Source organism: Kogia breviceps, chromosome 6 (assembly GCF_026419965.1).
Source record: "Kogia breviceps isolate mKogBre1 chromosome 6, mKogBre1 haplotype 1, whole genome shotgun sequence".
NCBI lineage: Eukaryota > Metazoa > Chordata > Mammalia > Artiodactyla > Physeteridae > Kogia > Kogia breviceps.
This window is the reverse complement of record NC_081315.1, coordinates 81,104,243-81,121,084: the sequence shown is the minus strand read 5'-3', so window position 1 is coordinate 81,121,084 and position 16,842 is coordinate 81,104,243. Positions and strand designations below refer to the sequence as shown.

At 38.5% G+C, this 16,842-nt stretch overlaps 1 protein-coding gene across 5 annotated transcripts in view; it reads left to right on the top strand.

Moving 5' to 3' along the window:
• Positions 1-16,842, top strand: part of GRXCR1 (glutaredoxin and cysteine rich domain containing 1) — a 347,061-nt gene that overhangs the window by 278,571 nt on the left and 51,648 nt on the right. For 3 of the 5 annotated variants that reach the window (XR_010841072.1, XR_010841071.1, XR_010841070.1), the window contains exon 6: positions 7,529-7,612. Coding sequence is in view for 1 of the 5 variants with exons in the window: in XM_059066071.2 (XP_058922054.1) it covers positions 7,529-7,771 (243 nt within the window). In the remaining 4 variants the exon portion in view is untranslated. Of the gene's footprint in view, positions 1-7,528; positions 7,772-16,842 lie in introns of those variants that run through there. The other 2 variants (XR_009336125.2, XM_059066071.2) reach the window with 2 other exon arrangements.

Sequence of the window (16,842 nt, the reverse complement as noted above, 5' to 3'; positions counted from 1 at the left end):
TTATATGTATGGTCTACTCTATTGTTTTCACTCTCAGAATTGATGGCACATCCAAACAAATGTAAGTGGTAAGTTAAGTCATTAAAGAGATTTATTTTTTCATCATCGTGTAATTCTGAAGTTAAACTTTGCCATTCAGACTTCTGAGGTTGATGACGTGTGAATTTGGACTTGTTGGTTATAATCATAGTGGTGATAGTGCTGCTGCTGGTGTGTGTCCAAAACATTTTGTACTAATGATATTAATAATAAAGAAATGGCATTTGATGAGTGTTTATTATGCATCAGGCTTCATGTTAAGGGTTTTTCTACTCATTAAATCATTTAATCCTCACAAATTCCCATGAAGTAGGCATTGACATCTATTTTACAAATGAGAAAACTGCAACTTAAAGAGATTAAGTAACTGGTCCAAGATTATTCTGTTACTAAGAGGCAGATTCAAACCAAGTTTTAATTAAATGTATGGAGAAGAGGTCAGGAGGTATTTCCTGAGCATCTACTATGTGCCAGGTAAAATTCTGGGTTCTTGTGTACAAAACGAATTCCTGCATTATTTAGGTTATATTTTATTTTGGGAGATAGACAGTAAACCAATAAACATAACACAATAATGTCCAGCAGTACCAGGTATCCTAAAGAAAAGAACTGGGTTGGAGGAGAGAGGGTCTGTTTTACACGGGGTGATGAGGGAAGGTCTGTCTGAGGGGTGACATGTAACCAGAGATATTAGAATCAAGTGGAGGAGTGAGCAATGGGCATTTCTAGGACAGTCCTTTTGACAGTCCCTCTGGGGTATACAATTCACCACTCAGGTCTGGAATGGTATGACCCATCGGTTGGCTGTATTTAAGAGGGTTATGTAGTATCTTCCTAAGGCATGAGCAAGGACTTAGGAGGCAGACCCAGGTCAAAATTCTGGTTCTGCTCCTTTTTCCTCTGAGGTATTTAGACACCTTAAGTTTATCTTCAAGCTTTAGTTTCCTCATCTATAATATTTGGATAATAATCCTTATCTCTTACGATAAGTGAACATTGCACACATAAAGTTCCCCTTTGCAGCCCCGGAACTACATATGTATATGCAGGAGTCATGAAACTAATAGTAGTTATTGTAATTATTTTTATAACCTGTGTCTTACAGAGGGCCATGGAGAAGTTCCCCGTGGTGTTTTGTGGTCAATGTGTGGGAGGGAATACGGCATAGAATAGGGGTCCCCAACCCCTGGACCACCGACCGGTACCGGCCCGTGGCCTGTTAGGAACCGGGCCGCACAGCCGGAGGTGAGCGGCAGCCCAGCGAGCAAAGCTGCCTCTGCCGCTTCCCCATCGCTCCCCATCGCTCGCGTCACCGCCTGAAGCATCACGCCCCCGCCCCCCGTCCGTGGAAAAATTGTCTTCCACGAAACCCGTCCTTGGTGCCAAAAAGGTTGGGGACCGCTGGCCTAGAAAATCACCACGTACCTTCAGAACTGAATAGGGAGTGTGGTCAGAATGGAATCAGATCCAGGAAATGAGCTAAGAGAGGAGCCTGGTGTGGATGAAGTGGGTTTTCACATCACAGTAGTTAAGCGCAAGAATGAGAATTCAAAAGGCGATTTGAAAGCAAGGGTGGGCAGGGGGTTATTTATTTATTTAAATTTAATATTAAGAAGCATCCCAGAATATGCATACGGCTACAGAAGTTTACAGAGTAGCATGGAGAGGGAGAGAGAGAAAAAATTCCCGTCCTTTACAAAGCCCCATGACCCTGCTTCCAAAGGCATATGTCTTCTATTTAAAATGGTGGTCCCTGGAGCCAATGGGTTGGCCCAATGCCTGATAATCAAGAAATAGGTCTAGTCCTGGTTTGCCTTCTGATATGCTGCATGGCTCTGAGCTAATCTCTTTGCCTTCAGACAGCAGAGAAAAGCTCTCTATACTTTGTCCATTTCAAAAGTATCCTTTTAGACAGAAAAACATTTACAGTGTCCCTCCTGTGATGTTACTTACTGTTAAATGTGGGTGCGTAATTTAGTAAAGAGGCAAACCTCTTTAAATCGCCAACATTATCTCATGGGCACTGAATTAGGTCTACAGCAGTCTGTTTTGGCAACAACCTGATCCTGGGGCAGTGGTAGCAAAACAACAGTGTGTTTCAAGGGTTCTGCTTGACTCAGTAGAAACCCACAGACTCTGAAGGGTGTGTATCTGGGCTCCAGTTTTCTAACTTTGCTGTAACTTTAACCCTGTCACCTTGTCTAGGACACTTATCCCATGTGAGCCTAGGTTTCTAGATCTATAAATAAAGACAGTTACAGCATGTAAGTTCTTGGGAGGATTAAGTGAATGTAAAGTTATTAGCATTATGTCTGCCATCGCCATTTAAAAATGTCACTTTTTATTATATTTTTAAGTTCTGTTTAAGACCTGAATTCCTGGAATTGTCTGGAGGCCCAGATTTCAGGAGGCCTTGTCAAACCAGCACCAGGCTGTACAGTCAAAGGGGTCAAGTGGAAATAGCCCACTGGATCTGGATCTACTCCAGCCTGGGGAGCTGGGTCTGCGCAGAGCTGATCCTCTGTTGGGGAGCCGTAGGGACTAATCCTTGGCCTGAATCAGTGGCAGTTCCAGTGGATGTGAGGCCTCCAGAAGTGTCCCTGGATGCCTAGGTGACTACAGAACTTACTGTTTGACAGTGGCTATTGCCGGACAAAGTGCAAGCTGAGGACATATGTTGGCTACAAAGTAACCCCTTAGTCTTTTTTTAATTTTTAACATCTTTATTGGAGTATAATTGCTTTACAATGGTGTGTTAGTTTCTGCTTTATAACAAAGTGAATCAGCTATACATATCCATATATCCCCATATCTCTTCCCTCCTTAGTCTTGTTCACAGCAATTTCCATCCCTTACCAACACATCTACGTTTGCTGCAGGTTGTTGTGAGGCTTCGGGGCACCCCAAAGAGTCATCTTTTTTAGTCAATGGAAAGGAAGAAACGGCTTGCCTTTATTAACATCTAGGTCAGCTCTCTCAGAACAAGCGGGTTGCAAATCCCAGTGGCTTCTTAGCGCTGTCTCAGATGCCTCCATCCTTCGTTACGCTATTCCCATGGTAACTCTCAGGAAGGGAGAAGAGGGGCAACTAACCACTGAGGGGCTATTTTTAGATTTCTGGCCAAATGCTCTGACAAATCTGTTAAGGGAAAGAAAATGAGGCAAGTGTAGAAGAGGATTTCTTTTTCCAAAGACAATATCATTTAAAACTGATGTTATGAAACTGGAAACAACCTTGAGGAATCATTTAACCCACTTCTACCTCTAGAAAGATCCACTTTCAAATCATATCAAAAAATTGTTCAGTAAGATTATTTTTAGAAAATTTTACTTAATAGCCTATTCTACTAAATAAACTATATTTCCTACCTTGAATTTACCCTGGATTCAATCTCAGTTTTCAGACCGAGGGAGTTGGGAATGAGACTGAGTACGATTGCTCAAGTTGTGGAATCACACAACCCTGGGGACATCCTTCCTTTATTCTTTGCTGATAATGACATTCTCTAGGTTTGTGCAGTGCACATCCTGTGCAACTATCTGCACTGGCCCTGCTTCACTTATTTTTAAAATAAGTAAACCCCTCCCATCCTCCTTAAAAGCCTTCAGGAATTTCTCATTGCTCTTAGGTTAAAGGCCATAGAGTGGCTATAAAATACATGATATTGATCCTACATGTGTGTCCAGAGTCATTCAGTATTATTATAATTCTCCTTTGTGTTTCAGCAAATACCTTCTCTCAGAGTCTCTAACCTGCCATCTTCCTCCATCTCAACATCTTTGCACTTATCTGTGACTTTTTTCCCCATGCACTCTGCCTAGTTAATGCCTGTAACTCTTTCTTATCCTTTAAATCAGAGCTCAAATATCAGAAAATGCTTTTTCGACCTCTAAAACAGAAAAGGCCCTTCTGCCATAGCCTCTTCTAACAATTTGGGCATTTCCTTTGCATCACTTAACAGTTTGTAATTCTATATTGATTTATGTAACATTTTAGTTTTTTTATTACTTTAAACTATGAGCTCCAAGTCATTAGGAATTATATTTTTTGCTCACCATTATATATATAGTGCCTAGCATATATTTGGCAAATTATTCTAATGACTGTGTAAATGACTAGCAGTTATTTTAAAGGGACATTAACCCAGTTTCTCTGACAAGTCAAGCTGCCTATGTGACTTCACTGGGGCTCCTCAAAAATATAATGCGCACCCAGATTTCCCAGAGAACTTGTTAAAGTGCAGATTCTGATTCAGTAGATCTGGGGTGAAGCTCATGATTCTGCATTTCCAATGCATTTCCATTGTCCTCCAGACAATTCTAATTGGTATCTAACTATCTCTAGAACTTGGTTGCACATTGGAATTGCCAGAGGAGCTTTCAAAAAAATCACCCTGGTGATTGTGATATAACTGGTACATGCTTGGCCTGGGCTTTGGGGATTTTTATAGCTCCCTAGTTTATTCTAATATCCAATACTCTTGGAGAATCACTGATTCCGGGCAAAACTCATCCTCAACAGTAGGCAAAAGGATATTTTTTGTTACCCTTTGCACTGGACAGCATCTAACATGGCCACTTGATAAGGGTTTATGTTATTACTATTTTTTAAATGTCTATCTCTTAGAGATACACAGAAAAGTGATACCAAACATATGTTGTACGAGCAGAGAGAATCCTGTGTGAGAACAAAATGGTCCAATCTTAAATTTTCCCACTTCTTCATATGGGGAAATATATTTCCTATAAAATATTTCAAAAGTAAGTATACTATTGAAAAAAGTAGAACATTTTGGTAGAAACAAATGCAGTTATAGCAGTCTTTGCAGCCAGAGGAACAATGCATAATTACTCAGATAATATCAGGAAAAAGAGAAGTTTGGTGCTCTTCCAAAAGTGGCAACATTTACAGTGAGTTCCTTGATTCCCAGCTTGTTCATAATTGTGAATATGAAGAGGAACCAGAGGCTCTTGGGCATTTGGTTACTCTCTTTGAAGATCAGTGCTTCTTAATCTAAAGCCTAGTAATAATCCTCTTTTCTTGTCATTAATTACATTGATTTTTTCCATTGATTTATTTTTGCTTGTGGTTTTAATCTTAAAAATTCCACAATGTGGAGTGTAATAGACAGCACAGTACTATGTTTTAAGCTCTACACTAGTTGTTTTCTTAATCTTCTCAGCAAACCTATTAGGTAGCTACCACCACTATTATCACATTTTACAGATGAGAAAACTGAGGCTAAACAGCTCTTTAGCTTCCCAAAGACAGAGATGGCCAGAGGCAGAGTCCAGGTATATCTGATATACCTCCCTGGGGCTCTCTCCTTTCCAGTGTTATAAATTAGCAGTATATAGGCCAAATTCAGCCTTCAGATATATTGTCCAGGGGTCTCAAGGCATTTTTTAATGGGGTTCCACTATTTAGAATGGAGAAAATTTCCATAAAAATCCAGATTTCAAGTTTATTTTTACAATAATCATATCTTACAACACTGAGTGACATGCCTGAAATCCTGAAACTTGCCTGAAGCTGAGGTATGTTTTTCCCTTTCAAATGACACTCTCCCTGCTTCTCACTAATACCTCATTTATTCCTGGTCTGCTCCAGCATTTAAGACACCTGCTTGGCCCCTCCAGGCCTCTGGTTTTCAACTTAGCTTCTAAACTCTATTGAGGAAAGGAAAGATTCTTATGTCTTTAATACATTTTACCATTATGAAAAAAAAAATGTCCAGTCTCTCAGTGAAGTGGAGACCATTGCATAGCCATTTCCATCATTTCATGTCTTTCTAGGACTATCTGTGTTGGCAGAGTGGTCTGATTTCTTTGAGTACAAAGTGGTGAAGCTTAGTATCCTACCTTCTGGTTCTAGTATTTAGCCATCTGGAGTGTTTTCAAATCAAAGTTTTGTTTTCACAGGAGTTTATCAGTTGTGTGGTTGTCTTTCAACAACTGTAGAACTGTGGAGACTCATGTATCCCTTGATCTCATGGCATATAGTTGGGTTCTGTTCAGTCTCCTTCAAATAAGGCTATAATAAAGAGGAAGAGGGTGATGTCACCCTGGTGATGTCAGGACCTAGCTGATAAGACCCTCGCAGTGCTGGCAGGGTTTGAATGCAGTCACTGATTTCTGATGCAGCAGGAAACATAGACATAAAAAGATTCTCTTTTTAGGAGTCTTCACCTTGGTTTTGAGAGGTGCTTGCCTCCATTTTGAGAGTGTAAGTCTCCAATTGCTTACATTCCATTGCAGTGTACTATTTCCTTGATTCCTTTTTATGCCTGGCTTTGACCTGCTGCCCACCTTGATATTGGTTTCTATGCACTCTCTCTGAGCCACTATATCTTCTGTTCCTCACGGCAGAACCTTCTCACTGCACATGGGAGCCTGTCATTCAACAGAGCTCATGCACACATTTTATACCTCTTAAACCTCAGAACAATCCTATGATATAGATCTTGTTATTCCCAGTAAATTTTCGCTCAAAAAAGCTGTAAAATTTGGTAAGTTGATGAGTAGAAGAATAGTTAAATGCTAACCTTGTCTATTCTGTTCCATGTTTTGCTTTGGGTATAAGAGGCAGCTATTGTTGTTGAATGATGTCTACAAAACATGAGAAAAATAAGTCAACCATTCCTTATTTCACCACATGGCATGCCATGTGAGGCATCATCAATTTTAAGATATGCCAGTTACAATGGAATATTACTCAGCCATAAAAAGAAATGAAATTGAGTTATTTGTAGTGAGGTGGATGGACCTAGAGTCTGTCATACAGGGTGAAGTAAATCAGAAAGAGAAAAACAAATACCGTATGCTAACACATATATATGGACTCTAAATAAAGAAAATGGTTCTGAAGAACCTAGGGGCAGTACAGGAATAAAGATGCAGACGTAGAGAATAGACTTAAGGACACGGGGAGGTGGAAGGGTAAGCTGGGATGAAGTGAGAGGGTGGCATTGACATATATACACTACCAAATGTAAAATAGATAGCTAGTGGGAAGCAGCCGCATAGCACAGGAACATCAGCTCGGTGCTTTGTGACCACCTAGAGGGTTGGGATAGGGAGGGTGGGAGGGAGACGCAAGAGGGAGGGGATAAGGGGATATATGTATATGTATAGCTGATTCACTTTGTTATACAACAGCAACTAACACAACAATGTAAAGCAGTTATACCCAATAAAGATGTTAAGAAAAAAAAAAGATATGACATTATCTGATATGCCACTGAGAACAGAAAAAATACTGTCAATTAAATTATGTCATTTAAATTATGTTGATTGTCATCTTTATTGCAATTACAGATGTTCTAAAGTATAAAGACATGTCTTAGAATTGACAAATATGGTGCTTATGCAACTTTTATTGCAGGCCTTTAATGTGTAAGACGTTGGCTGAAATGTTAAGTGTCTTAAAATAAAGAGATGTAAGAAAGCAAATGCCAAAATATTTACACTGTAATGATGTTTCCCTCCAGCAACCATCAACTGACCTAGAATTTGACCGCGTAGTGATTTATACCACTTGCCTTCGTGTGGTACGGACAACCTTTGAAAGATGTGAACTGGTTAGAAAGATCTTCCAAAACCATCGGGTAAAATTTGAAGAGAAAAACATAGCTCTGAATTGTGACTATGGAAAAGAATTAGATGAACGATGCCGACGGGTTTCTGAAGCTCCTTCGCTTCCTGTCGTGTTCATCGATGGCCATTATCTTGGGGTGAGTATCTGCTAAGGAAATTCTTCTTTTTTATTGAACCCAACCAGTGTTGATAGAAAGCTATAAGGCTATGACAAGGCAACTTGCATCATAGCTACCAGCATACTAGCTATTTTTTTGAGTTCATTCCAAAGGGTTTGAAGCACTTATTTCTATCCTAAATGATGTGTTGCTGCAGTGTTCACCCCTGCAGAGTCAAGGTAAGATGAAATCAGCATGAAATTGCCTTTTTGAATAGAAATACATTTTTTAAATGTTTAGTTGACTTGAGTTTTGCATTGTGAAGCTTGACATGTGTGATGAAAACTTTTTTTTTTTTTTTTTAGTGCAGGCAAGAAAAATGGAATATATGAGATATGCATTTATGAATTTTCCTATACCCCATTATCAAACACTCAGTTTCCTACTTAATGAAACTAAGATGACAGTCGTGAAATGAAATCAATAAGAAATGGGGCCCGGAGCCAGAATTTTATCTCTTGTTTAAAATGATTCTTGATTTTGGTAATGCGAGAACGTGAGACACAAATGCAAGCTTACTAGTGAGCAGAGAACTCCCAGAGCAGCAACAAAACATGACTGCTTCATTGCTCTTTGAATAGCACTGTTAGCATATTTAACCCCCACTGATCTATGAACAAGCTTCATCAGTAAGAAGCCCAGGAAAGGGGACTTTGGAGAGTGCAGTTTGGAAAGAGAGAGAGCAAAGAGCCAAGGGACACCAGCAGTTGAGGGGGGTGGGACTGACTACAAGGTCACTGATCAGAGAACAAAAAGCGGCTGTCAACCACAGATGGATCCTTGCATCTTGGTTTCATTTCAAATCTGGTCTTAACCTTCAGCTTCCAGGAGAGATTAGAAGAAGCCAGAGCAGGAAATGCTCCTGTTTGTTACAGGGAGCTTGTGCCCTGATATCCTGTCTAGAGCCATGGCTATTAGAGGCTGCCTGTCATCTTATGGAAAGATTAATGCAGAGAAGCCATGATTCAGTAGCTATGATGTTATGCAATCTTACTTTTAACCAGAGCTGGACACAGATAGATTCTGAACTAGAAGTATTTTGATTCAAGTATTGAGCCTCTTATCTTATACTTCAACATATACCCTGAGGTCCCAGAAACCCATAACAATGGCAGTGATAATAATGACAGAATGAATGGATAAATAAATAAATTTTTTAAAGGACTATACTATACTCTTAGCTTATATGTGTCATCTCATCTAGTCCTCAGGCCTTAGAAATCAACTCTCTGGAGCACTGGTTAAGAGGTAAGACAGCTTTGAAGTCGGGCAGCATTGTTTCAAATTCCTGCTCTGCTACTTCTGATTCTGGGAAATTTATAAATCACTCTGTGCCTGATTTCCTTATTTGTAAAATGAGAATGATAATGATAATAGAAATTTTCTTAGGCTAATTTTGAGGATTTTACTGATATATACGTTGTATATAGTGTGTGTGTGTGTATGTGTGTGTGTGTATATATATATACATATCTGGGTAATTGGCAGGACCAGGACTCAAAGAAAGTTAGGTCTGTCTGATTCCCCAGACCCTTGCATTCTGACACATCACCTCAAGGAAAGTGATCTTTGCTAGTTTGTTTCCTGGTGGGTTCTTAGCACCTAGAACAGGGTTAGACATAAAGTGCTCAAAAACGTATGTTGAATGGATGTAGGAATGATGCTATATTGTCTCCTCATATTCTCTCCTTCTCTCCTAAGACATCCTTCAACAAGGAAATAAAATCCCATAAACTCATCCACACTGGAGAAAATCACTGATAAGGATTGTGGGTATTTGCATTGTAACCTGGGGGAAATTCTTCTGACAATGTAAGATATTTTTCATTGTGGAATTTTAAGTTCTGTGAAGCTACACAATTAATCTTAGTGGGTGACTGCTTACTTACACAGGTACAAGGTGGGCCCCACCTGCTACTCTGCTCTTGACCAGGCTCATCTTCTTCCTACTTTTCAATGTAACAGGCAAAATGCCTCTCTTGCTATTTGTCTTTCAGTTTCAGGGATGGAGGGAGAGTGCAACGGAGGAGGTAGGGTGCAGAGTTCTTTCTCGATTGCTTTGTCTCTGTGATCACTTTATTTACACACATGCCTAGAGACAGAGTGATCACAGAGGTGCTACCTGCTGCTTCTGAAATTTGAAGCTAATTCCCCAAATCTGGAGAGAGGCCAGAGACAAGATTTTTTTCCTCTTTTTTTCTTATGAAAGGGGAATTACTTCTAAATTTATAATTCAAAATGGAGATAAACACTCCAGAACAACTTATGTAACAAATTTCCCTACTACTACAGTAGCCCCTTTATTTAGATTCCAGTGCACAGTTGCAAATGGAGTACATTGCCAGAATTGTAGAGCCTTTTCCCTACAGTGTTTGCACATCTGAAATGGAAGGATGCCCTCTGCTGGGTTTTGGCATGTGGTGAAGCATAATTTTGGGGGAGGAAGAGAAACTGATGTTGGTAGTTTCCTTAACATCTGTGATGTTTTAAACAGTTACATGAAACCATTTGATTTAATTTAAATTTAAATAAATGAGAAAAATCAAGATGTATGAATCATCTGAACAAATACAAGTGTCTTTAAGGATGGAGAGAAAGAAATAGACAAACAGAGCCAGAGGATGAAATAGACAGAGACACAAGCATAGGCATATGGAGGCAGAGTGCGGGAGACAGTGAGATGGGATGGAGAGAGGATGAGGACATTTCACAGCTCCCTAATTTTACTGCCATCACTGCCATCAGACCCAGGGTGGGTGGTGCCAAAGGAATTTGGGATGCTCAGTGGTGGAGGGGGAGAGATGGGGGTAGGAGCAAGTTCAGCTTGGAACTTACTTGGGGCAAGTGCCCTATTGTTTTGGCATCAGAAAAGCTTTACACAAAAAGATTGTGTTCCAACAGTTTGGACATAAATAATCTTAGAAATACCCGTAGGAAATGAGTTAGAAATAGTATCTTGATTATGGACTAACCATAAAACTCTACAGTAAGAGTTCACAAAATCCACGTTGGAACTGAGCTATAAAATGTGTAGGATGAATCCAAGCGTGGACTCCAGTAACAGAGAGAGGAATGGAAAGGCTGGTGATCTAGAGGGGTCTCTTAAAGCTGATATTGAGTTGTGACTGCTTGATAATTCTATATCTGTTTAAAGTACTGTTTTATTCAATTTAAGAATGAAGGAATTATTATTGAGCATAGCTAGTAGACACACTAGAAATACTGACTCTAGGCATGTTTCTAGGGACTACTTCCAAAATTTCTCCAATTTTCCAATTACTTCCAATTTTCCCAGAAATGGGCCACCAAGGAAGCCTCTGCCACAATCTGGAGGTGGTCAGCTCCAGTAACTTGCTGTCTTTGCCATGGTCAACACCAGCAAAATGGATGACTTGTTCTCTGCCCTTCTTTCTACAAAATTCTCTTCCTAATAAAGTCTTCAGTGAGTGTATCTGTTTGTGGTTACTAAATAAGTCACATGTGAAAGCAGTGAGGGAAAATGGGAAATATGCTTTTTAGGTTTCTAGCACAGGAAGACATTCTAGAAAGAGACTGGATAGGTTACTGAGTGAGACAAACCACAGTATCTGCCAGATATGCTGTTTTCATTTATTTTGTTTTGTTTTAATGAGCTTTATTGAGGTATAATTTACATATAATAAACTGTACACATTTAAATTATACAATTTGATGAGTTTTGACAGATGTGTACACCCATGAATCTACCAATACACAAAATATAGAGCATTTCCATAAGCCCCCAAATATTCCTCATGTCATTTAGCAGTTAATCCCTTCCTCCAGTCCCAGTCCCCTGGCAAACATTGATCTTTCTCTCAATATAGTTTTCTATTCTTCTAATGTCTTTGTCTGGTTTTGGTATTAGGGTAGTGATGACCTCATCAAGTGAGTTTGGAAGTACTCTACCCTCTGCAGTTTTAAGCTCTGGTTCTGTTTAATCCTTGGTGTAGAGCATCATATCCATTTGACATCAGTTTTCTTTTATGTGAAGGACTTCTTACATACTACTATTGTAGTGTGGGCCTGCTGTAGATGAATTCTTTCACGTCTGAAAAGTTTTTCTTTCATTTTTATTTTTTAAAGATATTTTTGCTGGGTATAGAATTCTAGGTTAAAAGATTTTTTTTCTTTCAGTACTTTAGAGATGTTGCTCCTCTATCTTCTCATTCACATTACTTCTGATAAGAAATATGACCCCTCCCTTATCTTTGTTTCTCTGTTTGTGACATGTCTTTTCTGCCACCCCCAACCCCACTGCTTTTAAGATTTTCTCTTTAGCACCAGATTTGAGATCCTCAATTATGATATGCCTTGGCATACTTTTCTTCATGTTTCATTTGCTAAGGGTTCATTGAGATTCTTGGTTCAATAGGTATATAGTTTTTTATCAAATTCAAAAAACTTTCAGCCATTACTTTAGAAATATTATTTATGTCTTCCTTTCTTTCTCTTCTTTTCAGAGCTTTAATTACATGCATATCAGGCTGTTTGAAGTAGTTCCATAGCTCACTTTATTTCATTTTGGATAATTTCTATTGCTGTGTCTCCTGGACCCCTAATCTTTTCTTATATAATATCTAATCTTCTGTTAGTCCCATCTCTGTATTTTTTATCTCAGATATTGTAATTTTTATCTTTAGACATTTGATTTCTTTAAAAAATGTATTTTCCATGTCTCTACTTAATATGTTCAATATTTCTTCTAGCTTTTTGATCATATAATAACTTTTAATCTCCTTGCGTGACACTTTCATTATCTGTGTCAGTTCTGGGTTGGTTTCAATTAATTGAAATTCTGAGTACTATTTTCCACTTCTTTGCCTTCCTGGTAATTTTGATTGAATTCCACATACCTGATTGGATAAAAGTATTTTTTATTGGGATATTTTTGTATTCATATAAATATTCTTGGGCTTTTTGCTGAGATGCAGTCAAGTTACTTAGAAATCATTTGCTATTTTGGGTTTGTTATTAATATTTTCTAGGCAGTGCCAGAATAGTGTTTAGTCCAAAGCTAAATATTCCCCAGAATGGGGACATGATCTTTTGATAACTTTACTCAATGCCCCGTGAATTATAAGGTTTTCCAGTCTGGTTGATGGGAACAGGCAGTATTCCCAACTGTGCCCCAGACACTGTCCCTTTTCATCCTTTCAGGTGGTTCTTTTGCTGGCCTTGAGTAGTTTCCTCACATACATGTAATGATCATTACTCTATTGAACACAAACTGGGCCCTCGGTCTGTCTCCAGAATTCTCTGTAAAGCTGTTTACTTTCTTTCCTGTGAACTCTAACTATCTTAGTTTCCTAGGCTCTCAGGTCTATTTCCTTAACTCAGGGAATCTACCAAGTTCTGCTTTAAATTCCCCTTTCCTGTATATAGCTTGGAAAAGCTATCATGATAGTAAGCCTGGGAAACTGTAGAACTCATCTCATTTACTTCCTGCCTCTCAGAGTCACAGTTCTTTGTTGTCTAATATTCACTATCATGCAGACTATCCATTAAAAATTATTACTGTTTATCAAAGTGAATCATCAAGTGGTCCACTTTTAGGCAGTATAACAAAGTAAAGTGAAATTTTTCCAGCTGGGTGTGTACGGCATTTGTGAATTACATTTTTTTCTGAACAACAATGATTTATTTCTAAAAAAAAATCCCTAAACAAACCACAACAAACCTTGAAGCCTTAAAAATTAAGGGTTTTATCTTTTCTCACATAAAAAATGTATAGGAAGATGCTCCTGGGAGGGTATAAAGTTCCATGATGTCACCTAGGACCACTTTCTATTTTATAGTTCTTAACACATGTCTTCTACTTTGAAGGTCTCTTGATGGACCTTATGGTCCTAATAGTTGCTGAAAGTATTGACATCATGCCTTCATTCCAGGCAGGATGGGAATGAGAAAGAAAAGAAAAAAGAGAAGGGCATCCTAGCTAAAGGAGTGCCCTTGTAAAGAGTTCTTCCAGAAATCTTACCCAACTTTGCATTTTATTGATCACATTTTGTTGCAAAGTAGACTGGGAATTGTGCTCTTCCAGAGGGACACATTGATATGTTGGGAAAAAAACCCAGGTTTTTCTTAGAATAAAAGAGGGATCATGGGTGTTGGGTAGGAAGTTAGTGTCTGCCACTCTGAACAAAACTCTTTTTGAGTAGTTGACTAGAATAAGCTCCTTCATGCTGTGTGTTTTACACTAATTGTTTCCTTGCACCAGACAACTCCATAGTATTCATTCTGTTAATGAGGGCTGCAGAGATGGTGAGAGGACTAGTGGGGGGGAATCTTTGGTAAATTTGGTGTTTCTTTATGGGAATGTGTTATATGAAATTATAACTATTGTCATAAATCATTAACATAAAGTTAAGTGTTTTGTTAGGTCTTGAAACTATTCTGTCTTAAACCTCTTGAAAATATTTACCATATACTTGTGAGAAGTGGTTTTTAAGTGTTGGAGTCATATGGTTCTTTGAAAATCTGTTGAAAGTTATGGACCTTCTCAGTGTACATAGACACAATCTTCTTTAAATATCAGGGCTTTCTGAGAATGTATCTCTAGATAATTAACGTTTCATTAAAAGCAGTACTTTGGAGATGGTGCCTACTGAAGTGTACCCCACTCCTTGGTTGCCTTTGAGTATTTTATCTAGTAAGCGACCCACTTCACTACAAGTAATTACCATCATATCTAATTTTGATTTTTTAGCATTTAATTGTGGAATAGGTGAATTTTAGATCTTTATCTTCTCTTCCTTTTTCTTTGAAAGTCATATTTTTGGTCATTTCCTTGATCATTAACAATTTCAACAGAGATCTGGATGAGAGAAGAATCCCCTGAGCTTTCAAATTTACCCCTTTTTCTTGGATCTTATTTGGTAATAGACAGCACATATTCAATCTTCAAGCCTCCTTATTCGGGGTCATGAAATATTTGTTTCTGGTTTGTTCACTCTACTTCAGAAAGTATGGGATGGGGAAGTTTGAAATCTAAGCTTTAAGTCAGGTTCTTGGAATTTAAATGAAGCAGTACTACTCTGTCATGTGATTGTTTTCTTGTCCTTTTTTCCTGAATATCTGAGGATAGTTTTTAATAGCAATAACGACAATGATAGTAAAAGCTAACTTGAATGATACACTCTGCTAAGCTTTCTACATGAATTATTTCTTTGAATAATATATTAAAATAAAAATGTTAATAACACCCCTCTCATCTCTCTCACCCAAAATTTTGTTAGAGAAATTAAGAAACTTAGAGAGGGGCTTCCTTGGTGGTGCAGTGGTTGCGAATCTGCCTGCCGATACAGGGGACACGGGTTCGTGCCCCGGTCCAGGAAGATCCCACATGTCGCAGAGTGGCTGGGCCCGTGAGCCATGGCCCCTGAGCCTGTGTGTCCGGAGACTGTGCTCCCCAATGGGAGAGGCGACAACAGTGAGAGGCCCGTGTACCGCAAAAAAAAAAAAAAAAAAAAAAAAAAAAGAAAGAAACTTAGAGAGGTTAAGAAAATCTTTAAATACCTTCAGATCATAAGGCAGGATTCAAATTTAGGAGTGTCCAACTCTAGAGCTCAAACTCTTTAAATCTGAGTCATAAAGTTCCTTAACCCTTATCTCCAATAGCTTTCAACTCCACTCTTTAGCAGCATATTTACATCCTGAATTACTTCATCACTTAAAACACTCCACATTCAAGATCTTGAACTTAGAAGTGTCTTGCTCTGACCATAATTTCTGTCCTTCAATCTCTCCCCTTTGTCTCTCTATTGAACTTGCTCCATCATCATTGGTATTGTTTATGCTTTCTCCCTTTCCATTACTCTGAGCTTATAAGCACACTTTTGGTTTCACTTGTTTCCCTACCATTCTGTATTCAGGAATATAATAATATCCAGTCTGTTACCACTTGGTGGACCAGCTCTCTTAACTTTCCACATTTGTCAGTTCCTAGTCCTATGCAACTCCCTCTCTTTTTCTTCTCTTATTCCAGCACGTCAAGGGCATTATTGGAGAAAATCTCAAAATTATAGTGAAGAATTCTACAACAAAGTTGTATCATCAGCATTATCTAGGCCCATTATCTAATATGCCTGATAATACCAGTACCATACTGTCTTGATGACTGTAGCTTTGTAGTGTAGTCTGAAGTCAGGGAGCCTGATTCCTTTTCTGTTTTTTCTGCATCTATTGAGATGATCATATGGTTTTTCTCCTTCAATTTGTTAATATGGTGTATCACATTGATTGATTTGCATATATTGAAGAATCCTTGCATTTCTGGAATAAACCCCACTTGATCATGGTGTATGATCCTTTTAATGTGCTGTTGGATTCTGTTTGCTGGCATTTTGTTGAGGATTATTGAATCTATGTTCATCAGTGATATTGGCCTGTAATTTTCTTCTTCTGTGACATCTTTGTCTGGTTTTGGTATCAAGGTGATGGTGGCCTTGTAGAATGAGTTTGGGAGCGTTCCTCCCTCTGCTATATTTTCGAAGAGTTTGAGAAGGATAGGTTTTAGCTCTTCTCTAAATGTTTGATAGAATTCGCCTGTGAAACCATCTGGTCCTGGGCTTTTTTTTTGTTGGAAGATTTTTTAATCACAGTTTCAATTTCAGTGCTTGTGATTGGTCTGTTCATATTTTCTATTTCTTCCTGGTTCAGACTCAGCAGGTTGTGCATTTCTAAGCATTTGTCCATTTCTTCCAGGTTGTCCATTTTATTGGCATAGAGTTGCTTGTCATAATCTCTCATGATCCTTTGTATTTCTTCAGTGTCCATTGTTACTTCTCCTTTTTCATTTCTAATTCTATTGATTTGAATATTCGCCCTTTTTTTCTTGATGAGTCTGGCTAATGGGATATCAAGTTTGTTTATCTTCTCAAAGAACCAGGTTTTAGTTTTATGGATCTTTGCTATCATTTCCTTCATTTCTTTTTCATTTATCTGATCTGAAATTTATGATTTCTTTCCTTCTTCTAACGTTGGGGGTTTTGTTCTTCTTTCTCTAATTGCTTTAGGTGCAAGGTTAGGTT